The sequence below is a fragment of the Rhamphochromis sp. 'chilingali' genome, assembly GCF_963969265.1.
Source record: "Rhamphochromis sp. 'chilingali' genome assembly, chromosome: 14".
Taxonomy (NCBI): domain Eukaryota; kingdom Metazoa; phylum Chordata; class Actinopteri; order Cichliformes; family Cichlidae; genus Rhamphochromis; species Rhamphochromis sp. 'chilingali'.
In genome coordinates this window covers 17,044,065-17,057,560 of record NC_137941.1, presented here as the reverse complement: position 1 = coordinate 17,057,560, position 13,496 = coordinate 17,044,065, and the positions used below count along the sequence as shown (strand labels likewise).

Sequence of the window (13,496 nt, the reverse complement as noted above, 5' to 3'; positions counted from 1 at the left end):
AAATAAAATTATTTACTACCGTCCTTAAGTAAGAATTAAGCTTTCAAGTTCATCAATCAATCTCACAACATTTCAGCTGTTATTTACTAGTAAGATACATCTGAAGTTTACCTTTGGCGATCTCTGCAGCCCATGTCATGATCTGCCCCATGTCCATCTCCTCACTGACATCACTGGACAGGTAATCATAGAGTGAGCCGCCGCTTGCATATTCTGAGGAAACACGAAAACTTTATACTGCTGCTTAATGAATAAAAATGAATGATGTTACAGTGGTAAAACGAGTTTTACAGCATGCATATGAGTGCAGTATGCGAAAGGGTTATGCAAACACAAATTGGATATTCGGCCACACCACTCATAGTGTCTCGCTAGATTGCTACGGCTTGACGCTGTGGGTGAGCACCAGTCGTAACGAGCTCTCTTGTCCCCTCCGGACATGGCTGTTAAATGTCTACAACACAAAGTTGCTCGTGCTCTGTTGTCAAAGGATTCGTGCATTTCTAATGGGCCATTAGAAATGTATGAAACTTGCAAATTATGTGGACTTTTGCAAAATCTCCTTCATAAGACCGCTGACGACACTAAAAGACAACTATGATGAAACAAAGATTGAAACAGGAACACAAACTTTAAGCTTTACTATGTGTAGACAGAGGCAATCTTGTGAAGTAAAGTCCTTCAACAGAGATAAACAAGCACCAGCTAAACAGCAGGGACCCTCCATTTGTGCGCAATAACCCCATCATATCCCAACACAATACTGTAAACACGCACAAGCACCGAGATAGGAACATAATTAACAACCATAAAATACACCGAGGACTTTTATTATTATTATGAGCCAGAGTTTCCTGTTGACCCTTTTTTGTTTGCTTTTTGACTTTGATACAGGAAAAACTGAATGAAAATGGACAAGCAAACTCATGTGTGAGACATCATGCAGCTAGTTCAACTGCGAATACATGTCTCCTTCTGCACTTTGCACCCATCCACATTCCTTAGATAATCTGTGCCAGCTTCAATGTAAAATGCACTTTCAGTTTAGCGTAGTGTCACGGCAGAGTCTTAATCAGTGGAAGGAAAAAAAAAACGCCTTAAAATGACTGTAACTGGCAAATGTACTTTAACCCTGAAACAATACTCTCCTATAATTCATCAGGTTTATGAAGCCGCTGAGTGACGGCAGTTATTGTTAAACTCCTGCAGGTCAACAGAGACAATCAGGTATCTCAGATAGGTTGTAGATAGTGGCTGCGAGAAAGAGGGAACTGATGCTGTGTGTCAACACAGTCATAACAGAGATGATGAATGTGAGCACGGCAAACGTTTTTTTCCCCTCTATCTGCTGCTAATTAGATTCTGCCTTATTAAATAGAGACCACAACCTACTCCTTGACAACAAAACCTTCCCTTTCGGAGCTCTGTAGTACAACCGATCCTGCAAAGGAGTGGAGTGCACTGATCGTTTTTCCACTAAACTTTGATTTGATTTCTGATTCTTTTGTGCTTTTTCTTTTTTAACACTATTACATAGAAAATGGCAAATGAATAACATTTTACAAAATGTGGTTAGGCCTGATTAGCCTTTTCATAATAATCTTAGTTTTCTTTCTGATGCAGCCAAATATCCGTGTGTGAAAGAGCACCTCTTTAAGAATATCAAAGGTCTTTCTACACTTCTATATGAGAGACACTTAGAACACTTAGATAACGTCTACAGATAAATAATTACACTGAAAGTATGGACTTGGTTTTACATAACTGCGCTACACAAAATAATTTAAGTAATAACATTTTACTGACTCCATAGTGTAGCAGATTACACCTTCACCTAACACACAAAAGATCCCGGTTCGATCCTGGATTTTCATCAGGAAGGAAATCTAGGTCAAAAGTTTTGCCACATCAAACATGCAAAACTACCCGCTGTGGCAATCCCTTGTAAATAAGGGACAGTGGAACGTGGCTAGCAGCAGTTGATGACAGGAAGGTTTTGCATGGTCAAAAGAAATTCGATTTGCATGAAATAATCTAAACTGTTTAAAAATTTTTGCTTTCCTTTCTGATTGCTTTGAGAAAGTCCTCAGTGTCCAGCAGAACTAAGGTAGTAGTAGAAATGAGTGCATGAGAAATCTCTCTTGAGATATTTTTATGGCTCATTTGACACTGGGAAAACATGTACAGAGAGAACAAGATGGGACCCACGATGGAACCCTGAGGTACTCCACAATAAAATGTAGCTTTTAAAGAACAATTGTTTCCGGTGCTGACAATGATGGATCTATCTTTCAGTTGAAGTTGATCAAGAATTTTACTGTTTTATTGTTATCTTTTGTTCATTTAACTACCTCTTGTTCTCTCATATGTCAACAAACTTTAAAAGTGCAATTTTTTTTTTTATTACTTTTTGTAAAATATTTTTTATTGTTGTATTATTTTGTTTTTCCTAACTTTCCTTTTATATCATAATATTAGTTGGCCTGGTCTTCAACCATGGCTAAAGATTCAATTTCTTTTCCAGGACAACAAAGATTATCATGAATCGCTCTGACATGTTTTCATTATTAGATATTACAAGCTGCAGAGGAAATGCAACACCCTTGTAAAACATTAGCATAAAGGTAAATACAGAAAACCACAATCTGTTAGCATGTCTCTCTCACTTGTTTGTAACGCCGCACACTTATTAAATAGAGCCATGTTTTATAGAGAGAGAAAAAAAGTGCATTGCATCCCGTGGCTTTACTTTCAAAGCGATTTGAAGTATTTAGTGGAGACTCATGTAAACTACTGCTTTATCATTTTTCCTCTTCAGAAGAACAAAGATCTTATATTTGATGCCTTATGTTTGTTGTGAGTCAGGGTGTTTCACTCATTCATTCATTGTTTTGTTTTTTTACAGTTTCGTAAACAGATAGTGAGCTGTCAAAGCAAAGACAACATATTAGAAAGATGATGGATGAAGGGAAGAACCAGGATTTCCAAACATGCAGCAGTTCCTGAATCTCATGGGCATTTTTTTTCATAGTAGCACAATGAAACCGAAACTCTAGGTGTCAGTTCACCACTAGAAGCAAAGCGAAGTTTAATCTTTTATATCGAATGAGTAACTACATTACGAGCCTAAAAATAGCATCCTTTCTACCTATACTGAGCGACACCATTAGGCACATTTAACAGTCAAACTCCATATACACCATTCTGCAGTGAAGGTCGAACAATATGTTAGGCACATTTTTGAGCTGGGGCTCGATTTAAACGACTTTTCTGCAGGATTCCCTGATAGATGCGAGCATGATGGGCCCCTTGTTTACAACAGTTCACAGCTACACGAGCATTTGAGGCTTTATTATTTTCGGTCTTTGACCTAGACAAAAACTGAAAACAGGCTCACACAACTACTGTATGAATGTGTGCACATCCTGAGGCCTCTGGCATTCACTCACACTTCCATAGAAACTTCTGCTCCATTGAGCAACTGGTGTGAACAGATTTGGCTGCTGCCTTTTCTATCATGATGTTATCTGGTGGCTCTGTTGTATTCTGTTTTTCACTGAGGTTTCTTTGCTGTAAATATGCATCATTATTTATAAACTTACCGGTGACAATTCCATAGTTGGGAGCCTCGACAATCGCGCCGTAAAACTGGATGATGTTGCGGTGGCTGAGGACGCTGAGGATTTCAGCCTGACCAGTGAACACACACAAGGAATTTTCATGAGAATAGAAGAGAAAATAGAAGCCTTATTTGCATTAGAGTTTAAATAAATGAAGTCTGGATCAATAATTTAGTACACACATGATTTCAGTGTGTGTGAAGTAATATTTTATCTTTAAATCACCTTTACCAAAGGTTCATTTAAGTCTCAGGAAATGACAACATTCACACTCTATTCAGCATGTACATAGCAGAATTGCACATACCGTTCATGCACTGAGTATACTTTCCTTATAGCATATTTACTATGCTACAGATAACTACATTCTTTTACGAACAAGCTACATATTTGATTACTACACCTCATGATGACATACCTTGCAGAACCAACTTTCACAGCAATAGCTTAAAATAATCACTTTCTGTATGACTTCATCAGTCTTTCGTATCACCACACTTCTTGACAAATCTGCTGTTGAGGTTTGGACTTTGACTTGGACATTGCAACACCTTCATTCTTTCCTTTGCTGTTGTCCTGTTGCATGGCCCAACTTTATTGACGTTTGACTCTAGAATACTTTGGTATTCAGAGAAGTTCAAGATCAACTCAGTGACTTCAAGGTGCTCATTTCCTGTAGCTGCAAACAAACCTAAAAAATCACCCCTCCCACTACCATGCATGACAGTTGGTATGAGGTGTTCATGCTGATATACTCTATTTCACCGTACACATGTAACATTACCAAACATCTTCTCTGTCAAAAATAGTCCCAGAAGTCTTGTGGTTTGTTCAGATACAATCGTACAAGCCTAAGCTGCACTACCATGTTCTTTTTAGACAAAAGAAGCTTTCTCCTCATGATCCTTCCAAAAAGCCATATTTGTTCAGACTTTTTTGAATTGTGCTTTCACGAACTTTGAGATTTAACATGCTAACTGTGGTCTGTAAAGTCTGAAATACAGCTCTTGGGTTTTTTGCTTTTTGTCAGAGCACTGCGTAATCTGACTTTGGGGTAATTTCACTGGGACATCTGGTCCTGGAAAGAATGCGGCATATCCCTGAATGCCCCGAACAAGCAAACTGTCAAAACTTCTAACTTTATAGAGTTGATCACACTTGCTGATGATCATTTTGTTACGTGCATTTGGCTGCTGTTTAACCTCTTAATTCCTATGGAATTAATGCTTGGTTATTCAAAGGACTGCACGGAGTCCTGTGAGAACTTTTTTTTCACATGACTGTTATTAACACCAAACCACAAAGTATCCCAAAGTATAAAAGTTAAAATTATGACCTGATAACTGCATAAAATACTTCCTCAAATTGATTATAAAAGCTCCACCACCCTAACCTAGAAATGAGTGCTTGTATAAGATTTACTGCAATCCATTTAGAACCCAGTTAACTTAAAGTGGATGATTGAAGGAGTCACCATTTGTGAATTCATAAAAAAAAGAATTTAATAAAAAGCAGAAGTGAGAACTTGCTGGTTATCCTGATGCCCCAACAGGAAAGGTCAAAGCAGACTTTGACTTTTTCAGACTTTTACAGAACTCAGTGGCATGGCTCTCAAACTCTGACTGGACGCCAATGGTCCTATGGAGTCTTCTGGAGCGTATACAAAGACGTATCAATGCATAATCGTGGCACAGAAAGGTTAATGTGTAACCTCTTTTTTTTTTTTGAATGAACCTGATAAAACGATCTCATTTAATCGCAACCAAACACTATAATTAAAGGAACATCTGGTTCAACGTGCAAGGATTACATTATTATTCCCATTGAACAATCTTCTCCCCAACAGTTGAGTGAAGTTGAATGGATATCTGTGATCTTTTACAATTTCATAAAAGAAACAATGAACAATTTTCTGAACATCCGATCACAGGCCGACACACATAATACGATTTCCCTGAAAAGATTTCAAAGATAATTCTGTTTTGTCTTTAAGACAATAGGCCTGTGCTTTCAAAGACACTTCAGGAGCAGCCTTTGCTGTAATTGGACCAAATACATTCTTTCATTTGGTATAATGTTTCTTTCGCAGCACACTGCTCAGAGAGGGGGAGTATAATGACCATGAGTGATGGGTACAGAAGTCACCAGATCTCGCTAAATGGGATAGCAATTAAAATGATTACTATGCTGACAATTAAAAATATATATGAAAAAAAAAAGATCCAGGTAATTAAGATTCTTACCTCATTTTCAATCTTGAGCAGTTTTTTCACCGCCACCTCTTTGTCCTGGGAAATCCACTTGGCCCGGTACACACTTCCAAAGCTGCCGCCACCACAGTTTTCGAAGAAGTGGATGTCATCGAAATTGACTTGCACGAAAGACGAGCTGGGAGACATCATCTCATAATGGCACTCAGTTCCAAGTCAGCTCCTAAAAGAGCGAGGGGGATTACGGGAAAGGAAGGAAGTTGGGTTCACAACAAAATCCTTTGCGGTAAAACAAACTTAATCCATCAAAGCGAAGCTTCACTGTCAAACACCATTTGTGAGTGTGGCTGCAGGTTTGAGGCTGCTTTGCCATCGGTTGATTGAGCATTGCAGGGTGATATCGCTCATTTTAAACTACCACCCCCTGTCTCTTCCACTTTTACACATACAGTCCACCTCATCAGTACCAGTAAGCAATGGACTCAGGGTCCAGACTCTGCTTGTATAAGGACAAAGGCATGTCTGGTATGCTGGGATCATGCAGCTAAAGTCGCAGATTACTCCAGCAGGTTTGGTTCAAGTAGGACAACAAGCTGGGAGATCATACAATTTTGACAATAAAAGCTTCTTTTGTTTCAAGACAAAAACACCTTGAGAGATCCACATATTCTCTTTCTCTATTTAACATTATGCACTCCACACTGTATATAAATGCCACTTGTTTTGCACATATTCAACTCTGTATATTTTATATATTTTATTATTATTATTATTATTATTATTATTTTATTTTATTTTTTTACTATTTAATTTGTAAAAATGTGTATACACACACACACACACACACGTAGGAAAATATTTAGTATACACATCCAGAAATGCATACACTATTATATATTGTACATATATTTATTAGTTTCAGGTTGGCCATTCTTGTATTTTGCTCGTTTGTGTTGTTGTGTTTGCACATCTCTGTTGCTTGTGGGGCTCGCACACAAGAATTTCACTCGCATGTGCTGTGCCAGTGTGCCTGCACATGTGATGTGACAATAAAAAGTGATTTGATTTGATTTGATTTGATTTAACAGAAAAGATGAGCTCTTCTTGCTTGTGTTGAGGCCAAACATGATGATGTGTGTGTAAGCCAGGGTTAGTGGTATAATGCTTCCAAACCGGACACCACACAGATTTATTATCATATCCTTTTGTTTGTCTGTAGCGACATAAAAGCATCTTGTAAAGAAATAATTCCATCATTACAGGAAATTATAGCATTGCTATTGTTCATAGGTTTCCCATTTACAGCTGAGCAATTACGGCTTTTAAAAGGCTGTTACCTGGGTCCTCATTGGGATTACTATCCATCACAACGGGAAATGCCACCATTGTCACAGAGGGGAGCCATTGCTCTCTGCTGATTTACTTGTATTCATGCTATACTTAGCCTGGCAGCAATTTGCTCAGTGGACCAGCCCCCCAAGTATTGTCTGACCACTCAAGAAGCCAGGGTTACAGGGATACGGGAGTACTCCTGCAGTCATCGCTGGCAGTTTCTCACTTAATAGCAAACACGACTGCAAGCGCCGCAACAATAAGGCCTGACAGCCATATGTCAAACCACAGGTAGTCACTGTAATCTCAACTAAATGATGAATTAATCACTGAGACAGCGAGGTCAGCTTTTGTGTCACTTCTTCACAGCTAAAAGTGTGGTTATATGCAGATGTTACAATCTTAACCAATCTAACCCCTACTCAGTTACTATGCTGTGTATGAGATGCAGATAATACCTGAGTGAGGGTTAACTCACTGCTCAAAACATTCAACAACAACTAGATACAGTATGAGTAACATTAGGAGTAAACTTAAAGCGGTATTACTTTGTTATTATTACATGTTTATAACAGTCTTATATTAATGCACCACGTCACACTCAACAGCCCGCATCAACACATCTGCACGAATGTGTGTTTAATATCAAACAAGACTCGCATTATATTTAATCTGCTGGACAGTGAGCCTATGTCGAAACTGCTCATTGAGACTAATTGGATAACTGGTGAACATTATCGAAACACACATACCGACATTCAGTGTGAAGGCTGGCGCTCCGGAGCGGCTGTTCCTCCACGCAGGTAGCACCGGGCACAAGACAAACTTTGCGAAAGAAAGGATAATTCCGGGAAATCTCACGTGACGTCGCTTGATTTCCCCGATCCAGTGTGGTTTCACTGGTTGCACAACTTTCAGCCAGCTGAACTGGACAGCATCCAGCTTTTGATACTGATGGCAACAGCTCCCCCTGCTGGACACGAGCACGAACGCCTACATTGTGCGTGGTGATGGATATTACAGTTATTTCTTTCTCATTAACAAGCTCTTACTGGGCAGCTCAGTGGTACACTAAAAACAAAATAGTTGTAATTAATTTGATTCTGTAAAAATGTTTTAAAATGTCTTTTAAAACCGCAATTTCTTTTTTAAACGTGTAAAGTGTAAATAAAAAATAATGTGATGATTTGCAGTTTCAGAAACTGATATTTTATACACAATAGAATAATAGAAATCATATAATCATACATGTTCCTAATTAGAAAATTACAATTTTCGGGAAAAAGTAAGGCCATTTCTAGGCAGCAACACATTTCAAAAAGGTTTGGACAGGGTCGTGCTTAATAATGCACAGTATGTCCTCTTTGTATAACAATAGCCTATGAACTTAGATGAGTGACGAAACCTTTCTCCCATTGAAAACACTACGTCCAGATGAACAGAATCAACCTTTTGGGATTTACTTACCTGGATGATTGAGCATGCATCAGGACAATAGCCTATGAACATCTGAAAAGAGCGATCAGCTGGACTTCTGCGAGAGGAATGTCCCTTTCTTGCCTTATATAAGATTCTAGCTGCTTAATTGCTCTGGGTCTTCTTTGCCAAATGTTTAGAGTTGTAGAAAGGTCTTGTAGGCCAGTTCAGCAACCACATTCTTCTAAAATGAAGCCATGCTGTTGTAATAAAAGTGTGTAGTTTAGCATTGTCTCACTGAAATATGGAAGGGTTTCCCTGAAAAAGACATTATCTGGATGAGACCACTCTAAATGCTCTAAAAGGCATTGACAGTCCAAATCAAGTCTAAGAAATGTCTTTGTCAACACCTTTTCAGGTATACACAATTAGCAATTAAACCCAGGCTACACCCAAAGACTTCTGCATTGCCACTGTCAAGAAAGTTAAGGGTTGATGAGGTGTGTGACTTCTCACAGCAACCAGGTTCTGAAATGAAACCTCCTGGTCAGCCTAGGTGGGGTTAATGGGGTTGTCCCTTTGGTTAGGTTGTTATTATAGGTGAAGATGACTGATAGAAGGCAAAAAGGTGAGCGCAGTGCAAAGCTGTGACTCAGAAATCTGGAAAGTGGAAATTTACTAGAAATTTGGGAACATTTGTATCCTTGAAGCCCACGAGGTACATTCTACAATTGTTAATATGTGATCTATGCATAATGTTATCTTGGATTAACTGCACTATGCAGTTGTTCATCACAGATGTTTTCAGATGTATTTGTATATGTGCAAAAGCTTAGATCAGTCTGCAGTGTTAAATCTTTTCAGATTGTTTTTTTGTTGTTTTTTTTTTGGGTGATGACACGACGTAATAAAATTGATATATTCAGATATGCAACAAGATCCTTGACTTAAAATCGAAAAGTCATTCTGTGCATTTCTCTCTATTAAAGACCTATACTCATGTCCCAATCTATCAAAAAACATAATTGCTGTAAGACCTTCATCATTTCAGCAACTCAGGAAGCTTGGTGGGAAATCAATAAGATCACCAACCACTCATTTAATCCATGTAAACTCATGACAATGTGGATTTCTTAATCAATAAGACCACGTAAAGCAAAGGAATCATTCAAATGTACTGTACTATCTATATGAACTAATACAGAAATATATCACTCAAAAACCCTTCAAAAGTATTTTTCATCTTAATAAAGCATTTAAGAATAAAGTACAATTTATATAAAACAATTTTTCATTCACTTCAATTTACTTTTGACTCCACAAGAACTAATGTTGCTCCACATCGAGACTTTATAAACAAAATATCAGATGAGTTCAAGGTTGTGATTTATTGCGTACACATGTACCCCAACTGTCTATAAGTGTTTACCATCAGGAAACCTTTGGCCAGCTACATCAGAGCAGCATCAGAGCTTCCTCACTAATAACAATAATACAGCTTATAAATTTAACTGTACATTTACAACATGCTTTAGGACAGGGGTGTCAAAGTCCAGGCCTCGAGGGCCGGTGTCCTGCAGGTTTTAGATGTGTCCTTGATCCAACACAGCTGATTTAAATGGCTAAATGACCTCCTCAACATGTCTTGAAGTTCTCCAGAGGCCTAAAAATGAATGAATCATTTGATTCAGGTGTGTTAACCCAGGGTGAGATCTAAAACATGCAGGACACCAGCCCCCAAGGCCTGGAGTTCGACACCCCTGCTCCAGGAGGAAGAATATGAGTACTTCTCCAGTCTCCACTGTGACGTCAGAAACACTGTGAGATATCAGATTCACTGATTCTCTATTCATCGCATATTAAATCTAGGTAATACATTTCTGCAAACTTAAAAGCTGTCAATGACTCATTCTTTCCTCAAGTAGTGGCGAATGGAAAATATAAAGCAACCATCTGCTTCACTGTTGACACAATTCACAGGTCAACAGTATAAGTCAACAATAAAAAATGTTTAATGCACTTCTAGAAATGAATGGAAGTGATGATGATTAATGTTTGATCAGACACGCCAAATCACTCAAAGCTAAACCTGAGATAAGAATTAATTTACATTTAATTCCTTCTTGCTGCCCCAAATATTTTCAGCTTAAGCTTTCAGAAAAAAGTCATTTAAACCAACTCTTAACTAAACAAATATACACTAGAAGTTTAGCAGCACTAATAAATTACTATTTCTTAAAGCAGAACCTGATTTACAAGATAGAAAGCAGTCTGTCAGTCTGCCATTTCTTTATATTTTTGTTTTATTTCTTTATACCATTCAAATTAGCTTGAAAGTCAATATCTGGTATGACCACCTTTATTCTTCAACACAGCCTGAACTCTCTTAGGTAAACATCTTGTAATTTCTTTAGGTAGTCTTCGGGAATATGGACATGTCTTGATGGCCATTCAAAGCTCGTCTTTGGATGTTGGCTGACTTTTGTTCTGTTGTCTGTTAAGATCCCATGTTGCTTCAGTGATGTTAAGGTTCGGGGTCTGGGGAGGCCAGTCCATGAGTGATAATACTCCATTGTTTTGTTATCCATGTCTCTTTTGGATTTTGTTTTGTTTGGGTCTTTTTTACTGCGTAGGCCTTTTGGGATGATTGTCATGCTGAAAAATGAAGCCAGTCAGAGGTGTCCAGATGGTATTGCATGGTGGATCAAAATCTGATGGTACATTTGTGTTCATATTTCCATTATTTCTGACAAGAGGTCCAACACCACTGGCTGAAATGAAGCTCCAAATTATTGCAGCGCTTCCACCATGTTTTACAAATGGCTGCAGACACTCACTCACTCTCCTGACCTCCTCCGTAGATATCGACAATGATTTGAACAGCTCACAGTCATTTCTATTCTGTGCTCCAGTAGATTTTCATAATGTACAGACTGTGATCAGCTGACCTGTTCTGCTGCTGCTCTGCTGCTCTAATTCAATAAGATGTAAGAAAACGTTTCATGAGTTGTCTTGGTTGATTTCCATGTTATACACTGACACTATACTGACCAAACTGTCTTTATACTAGATAATAAATATAAAGTTGAACAAATACATCTAAAGGTTTTTTATTATTTAGAGCGCACAAAAAGGTTTTCAGACACTTATGATATCTCAGGCTTTAAAGAGAAATGTGCTCACATGAATAAAAACGTAAAACAATCATAATCCTCTGCATGCTTGTCAAAATAAATATCTGTATACAATTTACAACACAAGAGTCTTAAAAACGTAAATATATATAAATATTGTCTGATACAAAATATACGAAACAGCTGAATATCAGGAATACTGAGACCTGTAAGCGTCAGCATCATATAGCGTTTACATCTAAAATCTTACACAGTTTGATGAATGAGATCCCTCCAAACATCATTCATTTCTTCATGCTGTTTGTTGTGATATCTGTACGACAATGATACGAGGAGGTACGTCACCCGCCAACAACTACTGCTAAAATATCACTAATTACTGTAAGAAAAAGCTTAACAAGGCAGGCTTCTGAAACAACATCTCATTATCTGATACAACATCAGGTCCTCAATCCTGTACTAAGTAAACTCATCCCAAGCGAGCGCACATCACGTCATGGAGTAGCGTCTTCGTGTAATGTTTCTGTCCCTGAGTGGATTTCAAGACCTGCGGGGCTCAAGTCCATGAGAGAGCTGAGTAAGCATCCTTTGGTTATCGATCACGTTAAGCTGACGAATATAAGTCCAAACGTCAGGGTGGTTCTTGCTTGGCAGTGGTGACTCTGGACCTGATTTAATTGAAAAGATGGGCAGTGTCAGGAAAAAAATGCAAGAAGAATTTGTAAGTTCATCATATAGGAACCTAAAATATTTGTGCTTTTTAATAAAATATTTGTGCTGATTGAGTATATCTAAGCTGTACGGGCAATCAATATAAAGGGATTAATAGGAAACTGCTGGATAAATGATTGAATATAGATGTTAAAGGTTCAGAGATACCAATAATATACTCCAACTAAACTTCAAAAGATCAATATTACAGCTTGCTGTCAGTCAGTCAAAACAGGTACTTTTCTCGACCTATTGTGAGAATATTACTTTATTTTTTATTTTGGAAATAAGAAATTAAAATTATGGGAAGCTAGTCGTTGTCAGAATTTCTCCCAATGTGCTTTCTAGAAGAACGGCCTCTTCTGTTAGTTCTATTCCAGCTTGCAGATTTATTCTAAGATGTATCTAAAAGACATCAAATTAACAGGACATAAAGTCTTTTATTGTTGTTTCTTCATCATACAGTTTTTTGATATTGTGTTTCCAAGATATATTTTGGTTATTTATTTTTATGTTTAATTTTATAAAGTGTCCTTTTGTTGTCTTAAGTGCGACATATGTGAAATTAGTACAAAAAAAAAAAAAAAAGAAAACATTTGAAACTTACTGAATCTCTGGCTTCTACAGTATCTCACTATTTTCACTGTGTTAGCTATCATCCGCTGCAAGACAAAGAGCAATGATCAGCAGCAAATATCGCCAATTAGCTGAGAAGAACAAAAAAAAAAAAAAAGATTCACAGATGCGCAGCAGAGCCTCACCATTTTCTCAAAATTGACCAAACTGTCGATAAATGTTTTGTTGCCCTCATGAGTAAATGTCATGTCTAGAAAAAAAAGGACCAATTGGAAAGTGTTAAAGCTGTTGAAGCAATTCAGCAGCGAAACAATTGTGGTCTACAGGCCAAAATGATAAACTGTCACCCAATAAATTGGCCTAACCTTTGATCAACAGGGGCATGAAAGGAATGATGGGAGGTTCCAGTTTGGCTACTGTTAGCCGGTACGCCCTGTGGTTCCTGGACGGATCCTGTGGAGACAGTCATGCTGTGGATCAATCACAGTCTGGACACT

General features: G+C 37.9%; 2 protein-coding genes across 5 annotated transcripts in view; both read right to left on the bottom strand.

Moving 5' to 3' along the window:
• Nucleotides 1-8,089, bottom strand: part of map3k20a (mitogen-activated protein kinase kinase kinase 20a) — a 28,006-nt gene extending 19,917 nt beyond the window's left edge. For both annotated transcript variants that reach the window (XM_080903843.1, XM_080903844.1), the window contains exons 1-4: nucleotides 7,915-8,089; nucleotides 5,864-6,053; nucleotides 3,603-3,690; nucleotides 112-213 (exon numbers count right to left, since the gene is read on the bottom strand). In XM_080903843.1, the coding sequence (XP_080759969.1) occupies nucleotides 112-213; nucleotides 3,603-3,690; nucleotides 5,864-6,022 (349 nt within the window). In that variant the 5' untranslated portion in view covers nucleotides 6,023-6,053; nucleotides 7,915-8,089. The remainder of the gene's footprint in view (nucleotides 1-111; nucleotides 214-3,602; nucleotides 3,691-5,863; nucleotides 6,054-7,914) is intronic.
• A 2,919-nt stretch (nucleotides 8,090-11,008) lies between these two features.
• Nucleotides 11,009-13,496, bottom strand: part of rapgef4a (Rap guanine nucleotide exchange factor 4a) — a 39,374-nt gene continuing 36,886 nt past the window's right edge. Inside the window, exons 28-31 of one of the 3 annotated variants that reach the window (XM_080903520.1) lie at nucleotides 13,365-13,452; nucleotides 13,185-13,249; nucleotides 13,031-13,085; nucleotides 11,009-12,380 (exon numbers count right to left, since the gene is read on the bottom strand). In XM_080903520.1, coding sequence (XP_080759646.1) covers nucleotides 12,253-12,380; nucleotides 13,031-13,085; nucleotides 13,185-13,249; nucleotides 13,365-13,452 — 336 coding nt within the window. In that variant the 3' untranslated portion in view covers nucleotides 11,009-12,252. The remainder of the gene's footprint in view (nucleotides 12,381-13,030; nucleotides 13,086-13,184; nucleotides 13,250-13,364; nucleotides 13,453-13,496) is intronic. The other 2 variants (XM_080903519.1, XM_080903518.1) reach the window with 2 other exon arrangements.